Source organism: Pezoporus flaviventris, unplaced genomic scaffold (assembly GCF_033815535.1).
Source record: "Pezoporus flaviventris isolate CSIRO_AGI_PZ_B2104156 unplaced genomic scaffold, CSIRO_AGI_Pfla_v1 ptg000007l, whole genome shotgun sequence".
In the NCBI taxonomy this organism is placed as follows: domain Eukaryota; kingdom Metazoa; phylum Chordata; class Aves; order Psittaciformes; family Psittacidae; genus Pezoporus; species Pezoporus flaviventris.
In genome coordinates, this window is record NW_026892555.1 from 61355007 (window position 1) to 61368449 (window position 13443).

Here is a 13443-nt window from a genome sequence, read left to right on the forward strand (position 1 = left end):
TTAGTGCTTCAGCAAGTCTCCCCAACTGCTAGATTGATGTGATTTCCAAAGACCTTGTGGGTTGGTTGTTCTGCTTATATGTTGTCACCCCTTCTTAGGAGTGTACCTACCTATACCCATTCAATGAAGATAGCTGGTTTTAAACCTGTCACATCTTACCACCCCCAAAAAAAGTTGCTGATGGTGCTCAAACACCTTAGCAGAATTGCATGTCCGTATGACCATTTAACTACTACATTATATGGACACACACTGTGCATTTGAAAGGTATAAAGTATAACATCAAGCAGTGTTACAACTAGCAATAGCTGTAAGAGCAAACCAGTCCTGTGTAAAGAGATTTTAAAGTTCTGGTTCTTCTCTGCCTGGTGTTAACTGAGAGAGGTCTACAAATTGTGTTTTCCAGCCTTTTGTACTTTGATTTCCCTCTAACCCTGAATGAAGCCTTAGAGGCCTTCTGAAGTTTTAAGAAATGTTTTCCATGTGTGGCATGCTTCAAAATTGATCAAAAAGCAGCTCTCTTCTTAAACCTGCGGGATGTTAAAACAGACTTCAAGTCTTCTGTAAGTCTTTAAGCAGTACTTTAGATTCTTCCAAGCTAAGGTCATACTGTTGTACCTAGAATAAAACTAAAATAGATGCAGTGAAAAGCTCTGTACCAGCTGATTTAACTTCTGGTTTTGAGCTTCAAAACATATTTGATTATATGCAAACCAAATGTGGCACGGACTCAGAAAACCGCAGTGCTTCCCTCTCTCAAATGCCACAGCATGCCACAGTATGCCACAGCAATAGCAGCTTGAGATGGTTTGGACTCTTGCAAAACCTGTCAGGAGAAAGAGACTGTAAACATTAATCTCTTAAGAAATCTTGCCTCTGTTCCTTTCCCTCCCAGTTTGCTGGGCTTCTGACAGCAGGTATTGTATTTATTCTGATGTGCTAAATAGCATCTACTAAACTCCTGATTCTTCTGTTAAAACAAATCTTTGTTTTTTTTCATAGTAGGATGACTTTCTGAAGTGGTTATACCGAGTAAGCTTAAGTCTGTCTTTAAATGTCTAGGTGACTTGAGAGAAAGTGACTACAGCTTAACAAGTTGCCATGCAGCAGCTGAGCCACAGCAGTTGGTCCTGTGCATGCTTGCTGCCCTTCACAGATGAGAGGTGTTGGTTGCTCAAAGTCATTTTGTGATAGTTCTGTTCAGGTGATGGCTGTAATAAGTACAAGCATGGTGTCACCATCTTTCCTGACCTGTACTCTGGCACTGTGTGTGCCTGTAGGAGATACAGGGAAGTCTAGGACATGTGCTTTGAGCTACCTGGCTTCATAGAGCTATGGGGTGGAAGAGGATAAGATCTGGGTGCCCATGTTACAGTCTCACAGTCTCAGGTCCTTCATAACAAAACAAACTAACAGAAAGTCAAAATCTAGTTGTGGAAAGATAATTCCTCTAACAATGTTCCCAAAGTAAGCGTATTGTAACAGGCTTGGATATAACTGTGCTGCCTGAATGTTTATCAATATCCGTATGATGCGTAAACTGGAAGGCTAGGGCTGCTACCTTGCGTTTCAGCATCTCCCATACTCTTCTATTCTTGATCCTGCCTCCAGGTTTTCCATCTTTGCTTTTGTAATCTTTTTCAGACTAGTAATTTGGGAATTTCCAATCTGCTTAGAACTTCATCCAACCGGTCTGTCTTTTGTGAGGAGTCTTCTGAATTTTAGTCTCACCGCACTGAAACAGTCTTAAAGGACACAGAACAATGAATGGACTTTTAATTTTCTGAGGTGCTCTTTAAAGTTGAAAAGTTGTTTACAGCCAAGTCAGAAAGGAATGTCTCTTGTGTGAGGTTAAAATACCTGTGGAGGCTCTGTCTGGCAGGCTGCAGGACTAGCTCCCTCCAAGGAGTTCTTCAGGGGTGCAATTAATAATGCTTTCCTTGGTAGGCCCTTATCATTCCATTTGAAAGAGACTGCACATGCTTAATCTGAGCTTTTAGTAACCAAGAAAGATTGCTTACTTGCCTGCTTCTAATTGCCTTTACAACGTGGGCCAGTACTTAAAAGACGAAATGCATCTTTGGAGACATTCCCTCTGTCTAAGTGAAGGCAGAATTTCCCAGTGCAGAGGTAGTCCTGTTCCCATTGGAAATTCCTGAGGTTAATGGAGGCAGAAGTGTCTGGGTCAGGGTGTGGTGCAGCAGCCCCAGAGCCTGGGGCCATCCCTCCTGCTTCTGCCCTGCGTGGCTATTCCCAGTCCCCCATCAGGTCTCGCCAGGGCTGTGCATGTGTACTGATTGCTCCTCTGCAGCTGATGTTGGCCCTCAGCTCATGGGGAAACCTCTCGTGGAAACCAAAATGGCCTTAAATAAGCATCCAACCAGCCAGAGCCCTTACTGGTTACAGGTGTCTTGTAACTATGTGGGTATCTCTTCGTAAATGTTCAGAATGTGATTTGCTCTTGCTGGAGACCTGTACTGGTGCAGGTCTTCCTGCAGGAAGCTGGGATCATGGTTTTTTCTGCTGTTGGCAGTGTTGATCAGACTTCCTGATTCAGTGGTCCTTTATTCCTCTGGGTGGCAAATGTTCTTTCCCCTTTGTACTGGTGGTGACATGCCGTGTAAGCATGCATCCTGACCTGTGTGCTGAAGCTGTGTGGTGTGATGGGTGTGTGGTGATCGGTGTTCACTTGGAAGTACAGGGACAGCTTGGTCTACATCCTTTGCAAAAACAGACCTTGGTTTGTACCCTGGTTTGTACTCAGAGATGTGGGGGACTGGAAGAAAAAAGGAAGAAATTTGCCTCTGGAAAGACAGACCAACCACTTAAGGCAAAGATTTATATTAAAGACTTCACTGTGAACAATTGTTTCTTGAAGAACAGCACTGTGGGCTTAAATATTAAGAGTTGAGGCAGTACTGATTGAGAGATGTGGTAGGGGCAAAGCAGCTATGTAGGTGACCTGATGGGAGAGGAGCTATTGAAGCTGTGGTAGCAAAGAAAGGGAGGGTGAGCTTAGAAGAACAGGATGGAAAAATTACTCTTGTGGATAGCTGTTTTCACAGACTGTCACCAACCAAGAAATAGTTGAATGGCATTGAGGCAAAATAGTGTTTAGGAACACTAGGGAAAAGGACAGAGCGGCAATCAGTTGATTCAAGTGATTCAGTTACTGAATCTAAAATCAGAATCTGAATTTGTCTTCTGAGTGGGTACAGAAGAGAAAAAAATTGTTTTCATGGACTGAGATTCACAGACTGCTGGAGAGGTTTGGAGGGGTTTCAAAGGCTGTTCTGAAAAGCAGAATCAGGAAGCATTGTGTCCCAGAAGAAAGAAGAAGAGGGGAACCACTTGTTTTCTTTGGGACACACACACACACTATTCTAAGGATTGAAGATACTAAAGCATGGTGGCACTTTTAGAGGGAAGTGAAAGGGGAGCATACAAGGAGGAAGGGTAGGAATATGGCATAATGCCAATCAGGAAAAGGTTTGGGGGAGAAGGTAGTGAAATTATGCCTGTGATGGGGTTCTTATGAAAGGCAAGTAGAAGAGAGGATGTCTTGTTCTGTGAGTGTTTCTTGGAAGAAATAGCAGGGGGCTGAGCAGAACATGCTTCCCACCAGCTTCTTCATTGGGATGGAGCAGAGGTACTTTGGGCCAAGAAATTAGAGTCTGTGCAAGGATGACAGTGTTTTTCTTTCTGTTCCTGATTTTTACTTCATGGGAGAGGTAAGTGGCTAACGTAATTCATGTTTATTGCTAAATGTTGCTCTTTGATGTTTTCTTATTAACAATAGCCTGAACTCAAAGCCAGCAATAAACTAGAGGGATGGCACCTCATAAACACAGGGCTTCATTTTTGACTATGTAAACTTTGTGAAACTCTAAATTTTAAGAAAAAAAAGTCCTTTTTGCTTGTAAATAACTCTTCCACTGAATTTCACAAAATAACAGCCCTCCAAGTAAACAAACCTCAAATCCCTCCTCTCCCTCCTCTCCTCTGACCTCTTGTCCCCGTAGCCAGAGAAAGAAATCATTGCTTGCTCTTGGTCAGCCTGTGTAAGTTTTTGTCAGCTGGCAGTGACTTTCTTCTTCTTTAGCTGGGTTTGATCAGAACACTGTGCTTTTTTTCTTCTTTTTGCTAATTTTTCGTGGCATCTGTGTTTTGCTGAGGGTTCCTGTTTATTGTACAGTATTTTGGTGGGTGCTTTTTCTCATCTAGCTGCAGACAGCAAGTACAGTGTCTGGATGATACTTCGGATGATCCTGGGACAGAGCTTATTCTTTGTGAAACAAAATGTACAGTTCTTTCTAGTTTCTTTTTTCTTCCAGTCATGATTAGCTCTGTCAGACTAAATTCTTTCAAGTTCTTTTGGGTCCTCCTGTCCTCTGACTTCTGCAATAGTAGATGCAGTACTTGCATTACAGAAATAGGTCAGAATAATTTACTTCATTATGGAAGACTAATCTACTTGTTAAAACTACTGGTTGTCAAACTGTAATACAGTATTGTTCTAGCAGAGACTCTGCTGGCAGACACTAGCCCTTGTGCGTCTTTCTGTGGAGGTATATACCGGAGATGAACTTTGTAGCTTAGAAAAGCAGATAGTCATCTTGACTGTCTGCAAAGCCCTTAGAATCTGTAGTTTCTGGAAGATAGGTAGTGGATATTATCTTGAAATCCTGGCCGAATACAATGCAGAGCACCCAGTCTCCAAGCTGTGTGGTACTGCAAAACCTATTATTACTGTGATACTCTCTATCAGCCTCATTAGAGATGATGAATGAGCCAAAGCATTCCCCCCCCCCCCCCCCCCCCCCCGAAAAGACCCACTGACAGTGGTTGCTGAATGTGTGTGCATAGGCACAGAGTGAATTAATCAGCTAAACTACTACTTCAGTATTACTAACCTTTGAACAAAAAATCCATCATCCTTACTATCTGCTTAAATCACTTTTGAGGAGATTCTTCCCTGCTCCTCTCAGCAGAATCACCTTCTAACTCCCTGCCTTAAAGGGAAAAATCACAAGTGAAATTGCTTGTGTTTATTGTTGTCTTGTTCCAAAGTGAAGGAAATTCCCACTTGGGCTTTCCTGAGGCTGAACCTGTGAACAAGTAGATTTGACTGTACAGTGTTCGCATCAGACCTCAACACCCCAAGTCTGCAATTGCATCCCTGTGGGTGGACTGTTTACCCTCGTGTCACGCTCCACTGATACTATCGTGTGTAGTCTGCCCACAGGGGTTAGGATGGGAGGCTGACCCTTTCACCAGCTACCCACCTCTCATGGGGCAGCTTAAGCTGAACTGATCATACCAAAGTGTAAATAACCATCCATACTTCTTTCCTCTCTCATTTCACATGTCACTTTCCTGTTAAGCATGATGCCCCAGCATGGAAGCTGGCCTGTGCCTTGGTGTGTGTGTATTGGGCAGAGCAGGACTGATGTGCTTCCTAGCAGACCATGCAGGGTGGGTGTGTAGGAAGGGATGGGTGTTGCCCTGGCTGGGATGAGACCCCATAGCATCTTCTTCCTTGCAAGTACTGTGCATGCCAGTGGTCTTAAACAAGTAGTCTGTCCAGTAAACAAGTGGTTACTGAGATTGACATCTGACTGCCCTGCTCTGGTGTGTTTTTTGGCTAAAGGAATCCTTTATTCCTGTTCAGGTGTGTGGAGCAACTCTTAACAAAGCCTACAACGATCTTGTTCCTGCACCTTTACTGTAAAGATGTTAAACTTGACACTTGAAGATGGGTGCTTCTTATTTGAATTGAGGAAAAAGAAAACTGTAAAATACCCTTTAAATAAAAAGACTTAGGCTTTTTTTGGGGTTTGAAATGTGTCAACAGAAGTTAGTTGCATCTTGGATTTTTCTGGAGAGGAGCAGGGGTGGGGGACAAAAGAGGACTGTTTCTCCTCCATTGAAACCAGCTGTGGTTTGTTCAGCTTTTGTGTATTTGGATGGGCATTCTGAATTGAAATCCAAACTGGAACTAGCAGTTAATATTACAAACAAGCAGCATAATTTGACTAAACAGGCTTTCAGATGATCATAACTAGGCTTTGATGCTGAAGAGTGGGATTTTCATAACTGCGGAAGTAATTTGAGAACATGCTTGCACCCAAAGCCTGTAGGGTTGATTTGATGTTTTTTGGTTGTTGGGCTTTTTTTCTTTCCTTGAAGATTATTATGGTGATGATTCATACTTTTGTTGGTCTTAGCAAACGAGTGGCTTGCGTGCATAGTTGATTTAAAATCTGAGCACCTCTAAGCAAGTAATTCTTCATTTTGAGAAAGAATTTATCTACAGAAAGTTCAGAAAATTTTTTTTTTTTTTTTTTATCCTTTGTCTGCTTGTTAGTTTTTTGTCTTTGGCTTCTTGCCCTGGTATTGACTGTCTTTGCAAATGAGAGCTTCCATGAGATCATGGTCACAGCCTTCCTTGTCCTTGGATTTGTGTGTGTGATTCCTTGTTTTCAGGAATGAGTTAGCATGGTTAGGGAAGTTCAGTTGATGAACAGTAGTTTACTAGTACTATACAATTTCAGTTATGAAGTTAAATCTAGCAGAAAAATGATTTAAGCTCCTTATTTTAACTAGATGCCTGTTTTCACTGTTCATTTGCCTGAATAGAGAATCTGTTTTTTTCCCTCCCTCCTGTTCTTAATAGCTTGTTTGGCTTCTAATGTCAGAAAGAAGGTCCATTAGAATATTTTTTTTTTCAGTCACTTTCTGATTAGCTTAAAGCAACTTAATGGATTTTTAACACTTTCAGTTGTGCCCTCTTTTCTAATTTTTTTAAGTTTTTACTTTTTTTATTATTTTAACAGCCACTCAGTGGTCTGTAAAGCTTCAAAAATAAAAACCAGTGGAGTGACACAAAAACTAACCCCATGAAAACTAACTTGGAATAAGAGCTTTCCTCCTCCTGTATGGATTACCAGGAAATTCAGGGGGCATGTAGAATGAGTGTATTTCCTAATAACAAGCTGCGTGCTCACATGCCACACTTATTTAAAGGTCTTGTGGTTGGGATCCCAGTAGTATTGATGAGAAACGTGAGAAGAATTTTTATAAGGTTGCTTGAATAGCTGAGTAGCTTCTTTTGAAAGTGGTAGAGTAAATGCTTCTACTTTGGAGAAGAATGATTCTGTGGGTGCCCAAGGTGATAATGAATGATGGAGCTTCGAAGTTAGATCGTACAAATGCAATTATCCTCTAGAGGATTTATTGGAAACTTAATATTTAAAAAATACACTTTTTTAGGGTGACACACTTTACAGTATCTATTGTCAAGTAGGGTGGTGTCTTGGTTATGTTCTACAAATGGACTTTTGGGTCCTCAGATTTGAAAGCACCAATATGTGATAATATTCATCATAGAAAGAGAGAGGTGATGCAGACCATGTTAAATGCCCAGCTAGAGTGTTTGTCTGTGGTGGCATTTGACAGTAGATGTTTTGTTTGTTTTCTCTTGCAGTTTGGAGCAGAGTTCAGAAGGTTCTCCCTGGATCGCTACAAGCCGGGAAAGTTTGAAGATTTCTACAAGCTAATTCTTCACATTCATCATATAGCCAACCTGGAGGTGATGATCGGATATGCTGATGTGCATGGAGATCTTCTCCCCATTAATAATGACGACAACTTCTTCAAAGCTGTTTCAAGTGCTCATCCGCTGCTCAGGGTTTTTATACAAAGGCAAGGTAAGATGCAGTTTCATTTCAGTGCCTCGGTGTTCTGAGGGAAGGTGAAGATTGGATTTGTGCCCCCCATTTAAAGGCTGAAATGATGTAAGAGGGACCTAGGAGCCCTCTCACTCCTCAGGACTCTTGTCATGCACTTCATTACCATTTGCAAGGATGGCATGACTTCAGGGCAGGCAGAGGAACTGCATTGCTGCCTGTGAGGTGTTTGAAGGATGACATGTTGAAAATCACCATGAGTTCCTTTTCCAAGGGGAGTGTAACTTGCGCTGCTGGTACTGTGTCATTACATCAGCATGCCAGCTCCACTTGTTTTGAGCAAACTGAGGAGGAGGAGGGGATCCTAGTAGTTTACATGTAGAAATCTTACCTATCCGTCGTGATAGTCAGTGTCATACCCAAATGATTCATGCCTGTGTAGGGTGTGAATGGACACAGATGTGTGGTTATTAAAAGAAAAGAGAGATTGCAAATCTGTCACAAATGAGATCTTGTTTGACTGTTGACCTGGCAGACAGACAAATGATGATTCTCGTCTCTGTCCTTACTGAGGAGTGTTGAATCTTCCCATTTTGAATCGTCTTGAGCAAGAGTTGCCTAAATGTCAAGATGACATCAGGTTTAAGTGTTTGTGTGTTGTTCTTGTGAAGCCTTGTGGATATCTGAAACCTTCTCCTTGGAGACCGTGTTTGACAGTTGCTTCAGATGAGGATTGAGTTTTATAACAAGGTGTCTTCCCCACAGTGCTCCTTAAATCCCATGGGAACCTAACACTGTGTTAACACTACCTCCATGTTTTTTTTCAGTCATGTAGTGATTTATAGCACAGGGCTCTTGGAATTAAAATCTTGTAGCAGATTCAGAAACGAGATGATCTGAGGCTTTGAGCAGTCATGTAGCTCTTTTGGCCTGGATTTCCTTCTGTGTGGGTGTTTACTGATAAGGATTTAGCAGGAGGCTCCAGCCTGTGCATTGGTATGGGCTGGTATAGTGTGTGGTTAGATTCAGTGTCGTCAGATACATCCAGGGCTGTGTGGCCCTGCCCATTCAGGCATGTTGTCTGCCACCTTCCTTTAGATGGGAATAAGTGCTCAAGGAGGCACTGAAGAAGAGGATCTAGAGGAGTCTGTTTTTGTTTGTGTCCATCAGATGAGTGGAAATGTCTGTGGGAAAGGACTTGGGTTGCTAGCTCTCCCTTTGTGCAGAAAATGCAAAGGTGGATGACAAGTCCTGTTAAATCTGCTTCCTGTAATGCCTGTTAGGGCTTGTGAATGTTCATGGTGGGTCAGGTCATGAGAAATTGCTTGCAGGACTTTGTCATGCTTGCATCAGGTCAAGTTTATTCATGTCTCTGGATCAGTCCTGTTCAAAATGTGTCTGTCTCTGCTTGGGCAAACTGATGAAGTTGCTGAGTACCCTTAACTCTATTGGGACAGGGGATTGCCACCAAAATGCTGATCACAGCAGTAAACAAATGAGAGAAAACTCTTGACTACATGTGGGTAAAAAAATGCTCCCTCCTCTTCTTCAGCAGAAGTATGCTAGTTGTGGCCGTTTATAACTTGTAATCTTAATGGCCAAATGCATTCTAAAATGCTTTTCTTTTACCTCTTGCTCAGTGGAAAGAATCATGCTGACAAGTAAGGAAGCCCATACAAGATGGAAGATAGGCCCATGCCTCCTCTTGTGTGGCAAAGCCTGAAAGTTTTCCCAACACACAATCTCCTGTGCTCCTTTTATAAAGCTGAACAGAGCAGTGAATTCTGGGCTTTCCCCTTGATTAATGGCACTTTTAATAAGGGACTCCTGAGGTTAAACATTAGAGATTATACTTGTGGGTGCTCCCAAACATCATGTCCATTTTCTTTTCTGAGAAAAAGCCTTTAGAAATTGTTCCCTTAAACAGTAGCAGGAGCTACTGAAATCTTATTTGTCTCCTCTTCCTTTGCTCCCCTGCTGTTTTCCCTGTCTTCAGACTAGTGTGATGGAGCAATGCTGGCCCTTCTGTTGGAGACCTGCACTTAGAGAACAAGGCAACCAGCACCATGAAATCACTGTGCTATCCAGGGAAATGTGGTGTGCCTGCAGTGCTTCAGCTCACACTCTAAAATCTGACTTCAGAGGCAGGAAATTAAGCTGACAGGGGTGCTAGTAAAATATGAGGACAGTCTTTTTCTGTGACTTTGAAGATTGAGAGCATGGGCTCTCTAGTCTGTTGGATCAGGGATCATTGCCCTTCAGTGGGGAAGTCCTGGGAGGTGGCTGCCCAAAGTTCTTGTAGTGTTGTATAGCTGTGATGATTTGAGAGAACTGGGCAAAAGCATGCAAGCATGGAAGGACTGAATAGTTGAAGTTCAGGTCTCTTTCTAACAGAGGGAACTGCTTATCAGCTGCATGATTAGTCATCTGTTTTCCCGGTTTGCAGCTAGGTTATCCCTTCTCTTGTCAAGTAAATTATACAATCATGTTAAAACTGCTTATCTCTATGCTCCCAGAGTGGCAACATAGGTAACTTACTCTTTGCACAGCAGTCAAACAACAATTTGCTGGTTTGTTTGCCTAGTTGTTTTTCATCTGAGCTTAGTCTTGCACTTTTTAGATCAAAAGTGCTGCCCTCACTTTTACCCAGAGGCAAGCCACGTGCACGCTGCTTGGCCTCTTGCACTCCGTGTTCATGTGTAGGTATGGGATGGCTGTTCTATTCCTCTTTCTTATTTTTGTTCAGGTATTCTGAGCATCAGATTTTTCAGGATCACAGTAGCTGTTGCTTTCCCAGGCAGGAAATGTCAGTGCTTATTAGCCAGCCTTTTTGCTTAGGATCTGGATTGTCATATCCAGTGTTCTTGCAACAATTACTGTTTATAGCTTTGGAGGTCTTGAAGGCTCTGGGATGCTTGCAGGTTATGTTTGAGTAAACTCAGCTATAACAAATTTTTATAGCTTATACTGATCCGTCTGCTGAAAATATGTGGTGCTTTTCTTTTCTTTCCAATACCAAATTACAGTGCAGACAGAAATTCTAATTACAGAGCCAGGCTATAAAAAGAAAAGGCAGTTTTCCTTTGACTTGTTTTCCCAGGCTGCAAGTATGGGTTGTGTTCTGTGTTGTAAACCGATGTGGCTTGTTTGACTTCATTAGCACAATAGTGATTTGTATCAGCTTTGAGCCCAAGAATTTATTCACTTGGCTCTAACTAATATTAGACATCTAGAACTCTCTATGTAAGGTGCCTGCTGCTGGGGAAGGGACGGATGTCCCAAAGATCTTAAAACAATGCAATGAATTACGGATGTGTTTTACTTGCTCCATAATAACCGAACTCTTGTACTATAACCAAGGCTTGCATGAAGGAAGAGCTTCATTTTTTCAAGGCTGTGTTTGTTCTGGCTGAAGCTACAGCATTAGAGACAATCTCTTGAATACTGCAAAAATATTTAAGTGTAAGCTCTGAATTCAACCAGAAACAACAGAAAAACTGAAAGGAGTTAGTATTACATACTGTCAACCAATTTCATTTTTTCTTATATGATTAAATGGAACAATATTATTACCAAATCTTGCTTTAATACCTGTTGGAGGCAAAGGTAGATCCAGGACCAAGATGCTGAAGTACAGCAAGCATTGGTTGTGGCTGTAATTCTAACTGAGCACACCACTATAAATCCAGACTAATGATTCTGAGAGAAGTGATGGAGGCTGCTGACAACCAGACCTTCACATCCTACCACTCTTCAGGGTAGATTTTGCATGGTCATTAAGAGAAGATCTGCTGTACCACAAGTAGCAGAGGAGGCCTAACAAGCTGCTTACCACGTCTGGTTCCCAGGCTGAGGTCAAATGATCTCTTCTTCCGGGAAGCTCTATTCTTTTGTCCCACTCACAGCTGGAGGTGTGTCCTGATGGTGGTTTGAGGCTTTGGAGCCCTGCTTGCTTTGCCTGAGTTTTAGCAAGTGGCCTTGTTCCTATAAACTCATATATATATTGATGAAAACGTATCCCTCAGCAAACTAGTTCTCAAGAAAAACTTAAAGGAGTTGGGGTTTGGAGAAATAACAAACCTACTTAAATACTCGGGCAGTCTTGACAAGACATATGCCAGTAGGGACTGTGATTGTGAATGTGGCTGTTGGGTGAGCACAGCTGCTGTTCCCTGTGAATCAGCAGTTATATTATGATTGCTTTTAAGGAATTTCCATAATAATACAATAAATTAATGAATATGGGGGTACTTGGTGAATCCTAAAGCAGGTTCTGGATCAAATTCATTATCTTTTCACCCATAAAGTTAAAGGTTTAAATGGTTTCATGGTGAGTGTCCTACTACTAGGAGTACAGGTGAAGTGCTGGAGTGTCAGATGCTGTGTCTGTATTTCTGTGTATCTTTGTCAGATATCGCACATCTTGCAGGAATAGAAAAGGCAAAAAGCTGAAGAAGCAAAAGAGCATTCTAACAGCAAATAACCCTAAACCCCTTTCTACAGCTAACTGGAGCAGGGCCTTACATAATAATTTAGTAAATGCCACAAATGAACTGCGGCTGTTAATTGAGGAGGCCTGATGCTGGAGAAGGCTGATGTCTTCTGATACCTGTATTGTTTTGCATTTTCTGGTCTGGAAGGCTTGCGGTGCGTAAAAAGCCATCAAGTACTATCTTCAGAAACTTTTCGGAAAAAAAAAAACCACCCTTCTTTTGTAATTTTATTTTTATAGTCCATTACTGTAACAGTAAACCAGTGTTGAACACCAGTCACTGCTTTTCTCCTTGAGTGGTTAGAGCTGCAGTCTACCATCAGTTCTCACTTAAAGCCTCGTCCAAAATCAACAGAGAAAAATATGCATTCACCTGGTTGGGCTTTGGATTTGGCTTAGTTTAATTTACATTAAATTACAGATTGGAAGATGCTGTTTCTCCTCAACTGCATGCAGTGACTAATGTATTTAAACTGCTGTGCCGTGCAGCATATTTCTGTATGCCCAGAAGTAGTTTGTAACTCCTCGATTTGCTATTTACCTGGCAAGGTTCTGTTCTGCTCTAAGTACCAACATCTGTGCTTAGCTTTCTTGTATTACAAAATCAGAGCAATCACACTCAGTTTTAAAATAAAAATGTGCTAATGGGAATCATGCCCAGCTTTGACTGAACACCTAATAGTGGGTTGTTTTATTTTCTTTCATACTCTAAGCAGATAATCTCCAAGAATGGTGGTTGGTTGTCTAACCAACATGTGTTAAACACAAAAACTGGCTTTGAGGCAGCAACTAAAATGAAACCTGTTTCCAGCTACCTTTAACTCTCTGCTCTGTCTTCTAGAGCAGGTACAGTTGGAAAAGCTTGAAACTTTTCCCATCTTTTGGTTCTTCAGTAACCTTCCTGTTTATTTTACAGCACAGCCATTGCCTTCGCTTTCTCAAGATGTATTTCCAAGCAAGAGCAATATGATTTTACTGCTCTTGTTAAAAGCTTCTCATACATTTAATAATAAAGCATGTTGCACATGTTGAGGGAAAATACTGAACTGTTTTTGATGGAGCTGGGCAGATTTTCACTATAGCCTTCTATGAGTCTAAGGGAATAAAATCGAATTAAGGGTACAGAGAAGGTGATTTGAGTTCTTCACTTTATCTGATCCTGTACAAGAGAGGGATGGGGAGGAGGCAGGGAGAAGAAGCTCTTCTGGCACTCAGTGTAGCTCTCTGGGGTACTGGAGGATGTGGCTCTGCTGTTTGGCAGGC

At 41.8% G+C, this 13443-nt stretch overlaps 1 protein-coding gene and 1 long non-coding RNA gene across 2 annotated transcripts in view; both read left to right on the top strand.

Annotated features, from left to right (window-relative positions):
- Nucleotides 1–13443, top strand: part of LOC133267055 (uncharacterized) — a 497367-nt gene that overhangs the window by 21082 nt on the left and 462842 nt on the right. The window lies entirely within an intron of this gene.
- Nucleotides 1–13443, top strand: part of PARD6G (par-6 family cell polarity regulator gamma) — a 61939-nt gene that overhangs the window by 5048 nt on the left and 43448 nt on the right. Inside the window, exon 2 of the mRNA XM_061448946.1 lies at nt 7487–7709. Within this exon, the coding sequence (XP_061304930.1) occupies nt 7487–7709 (223 nt within the window). The remainder of the gene's footprint in view (nt 1–7486; nt 7710–13443) is intronic.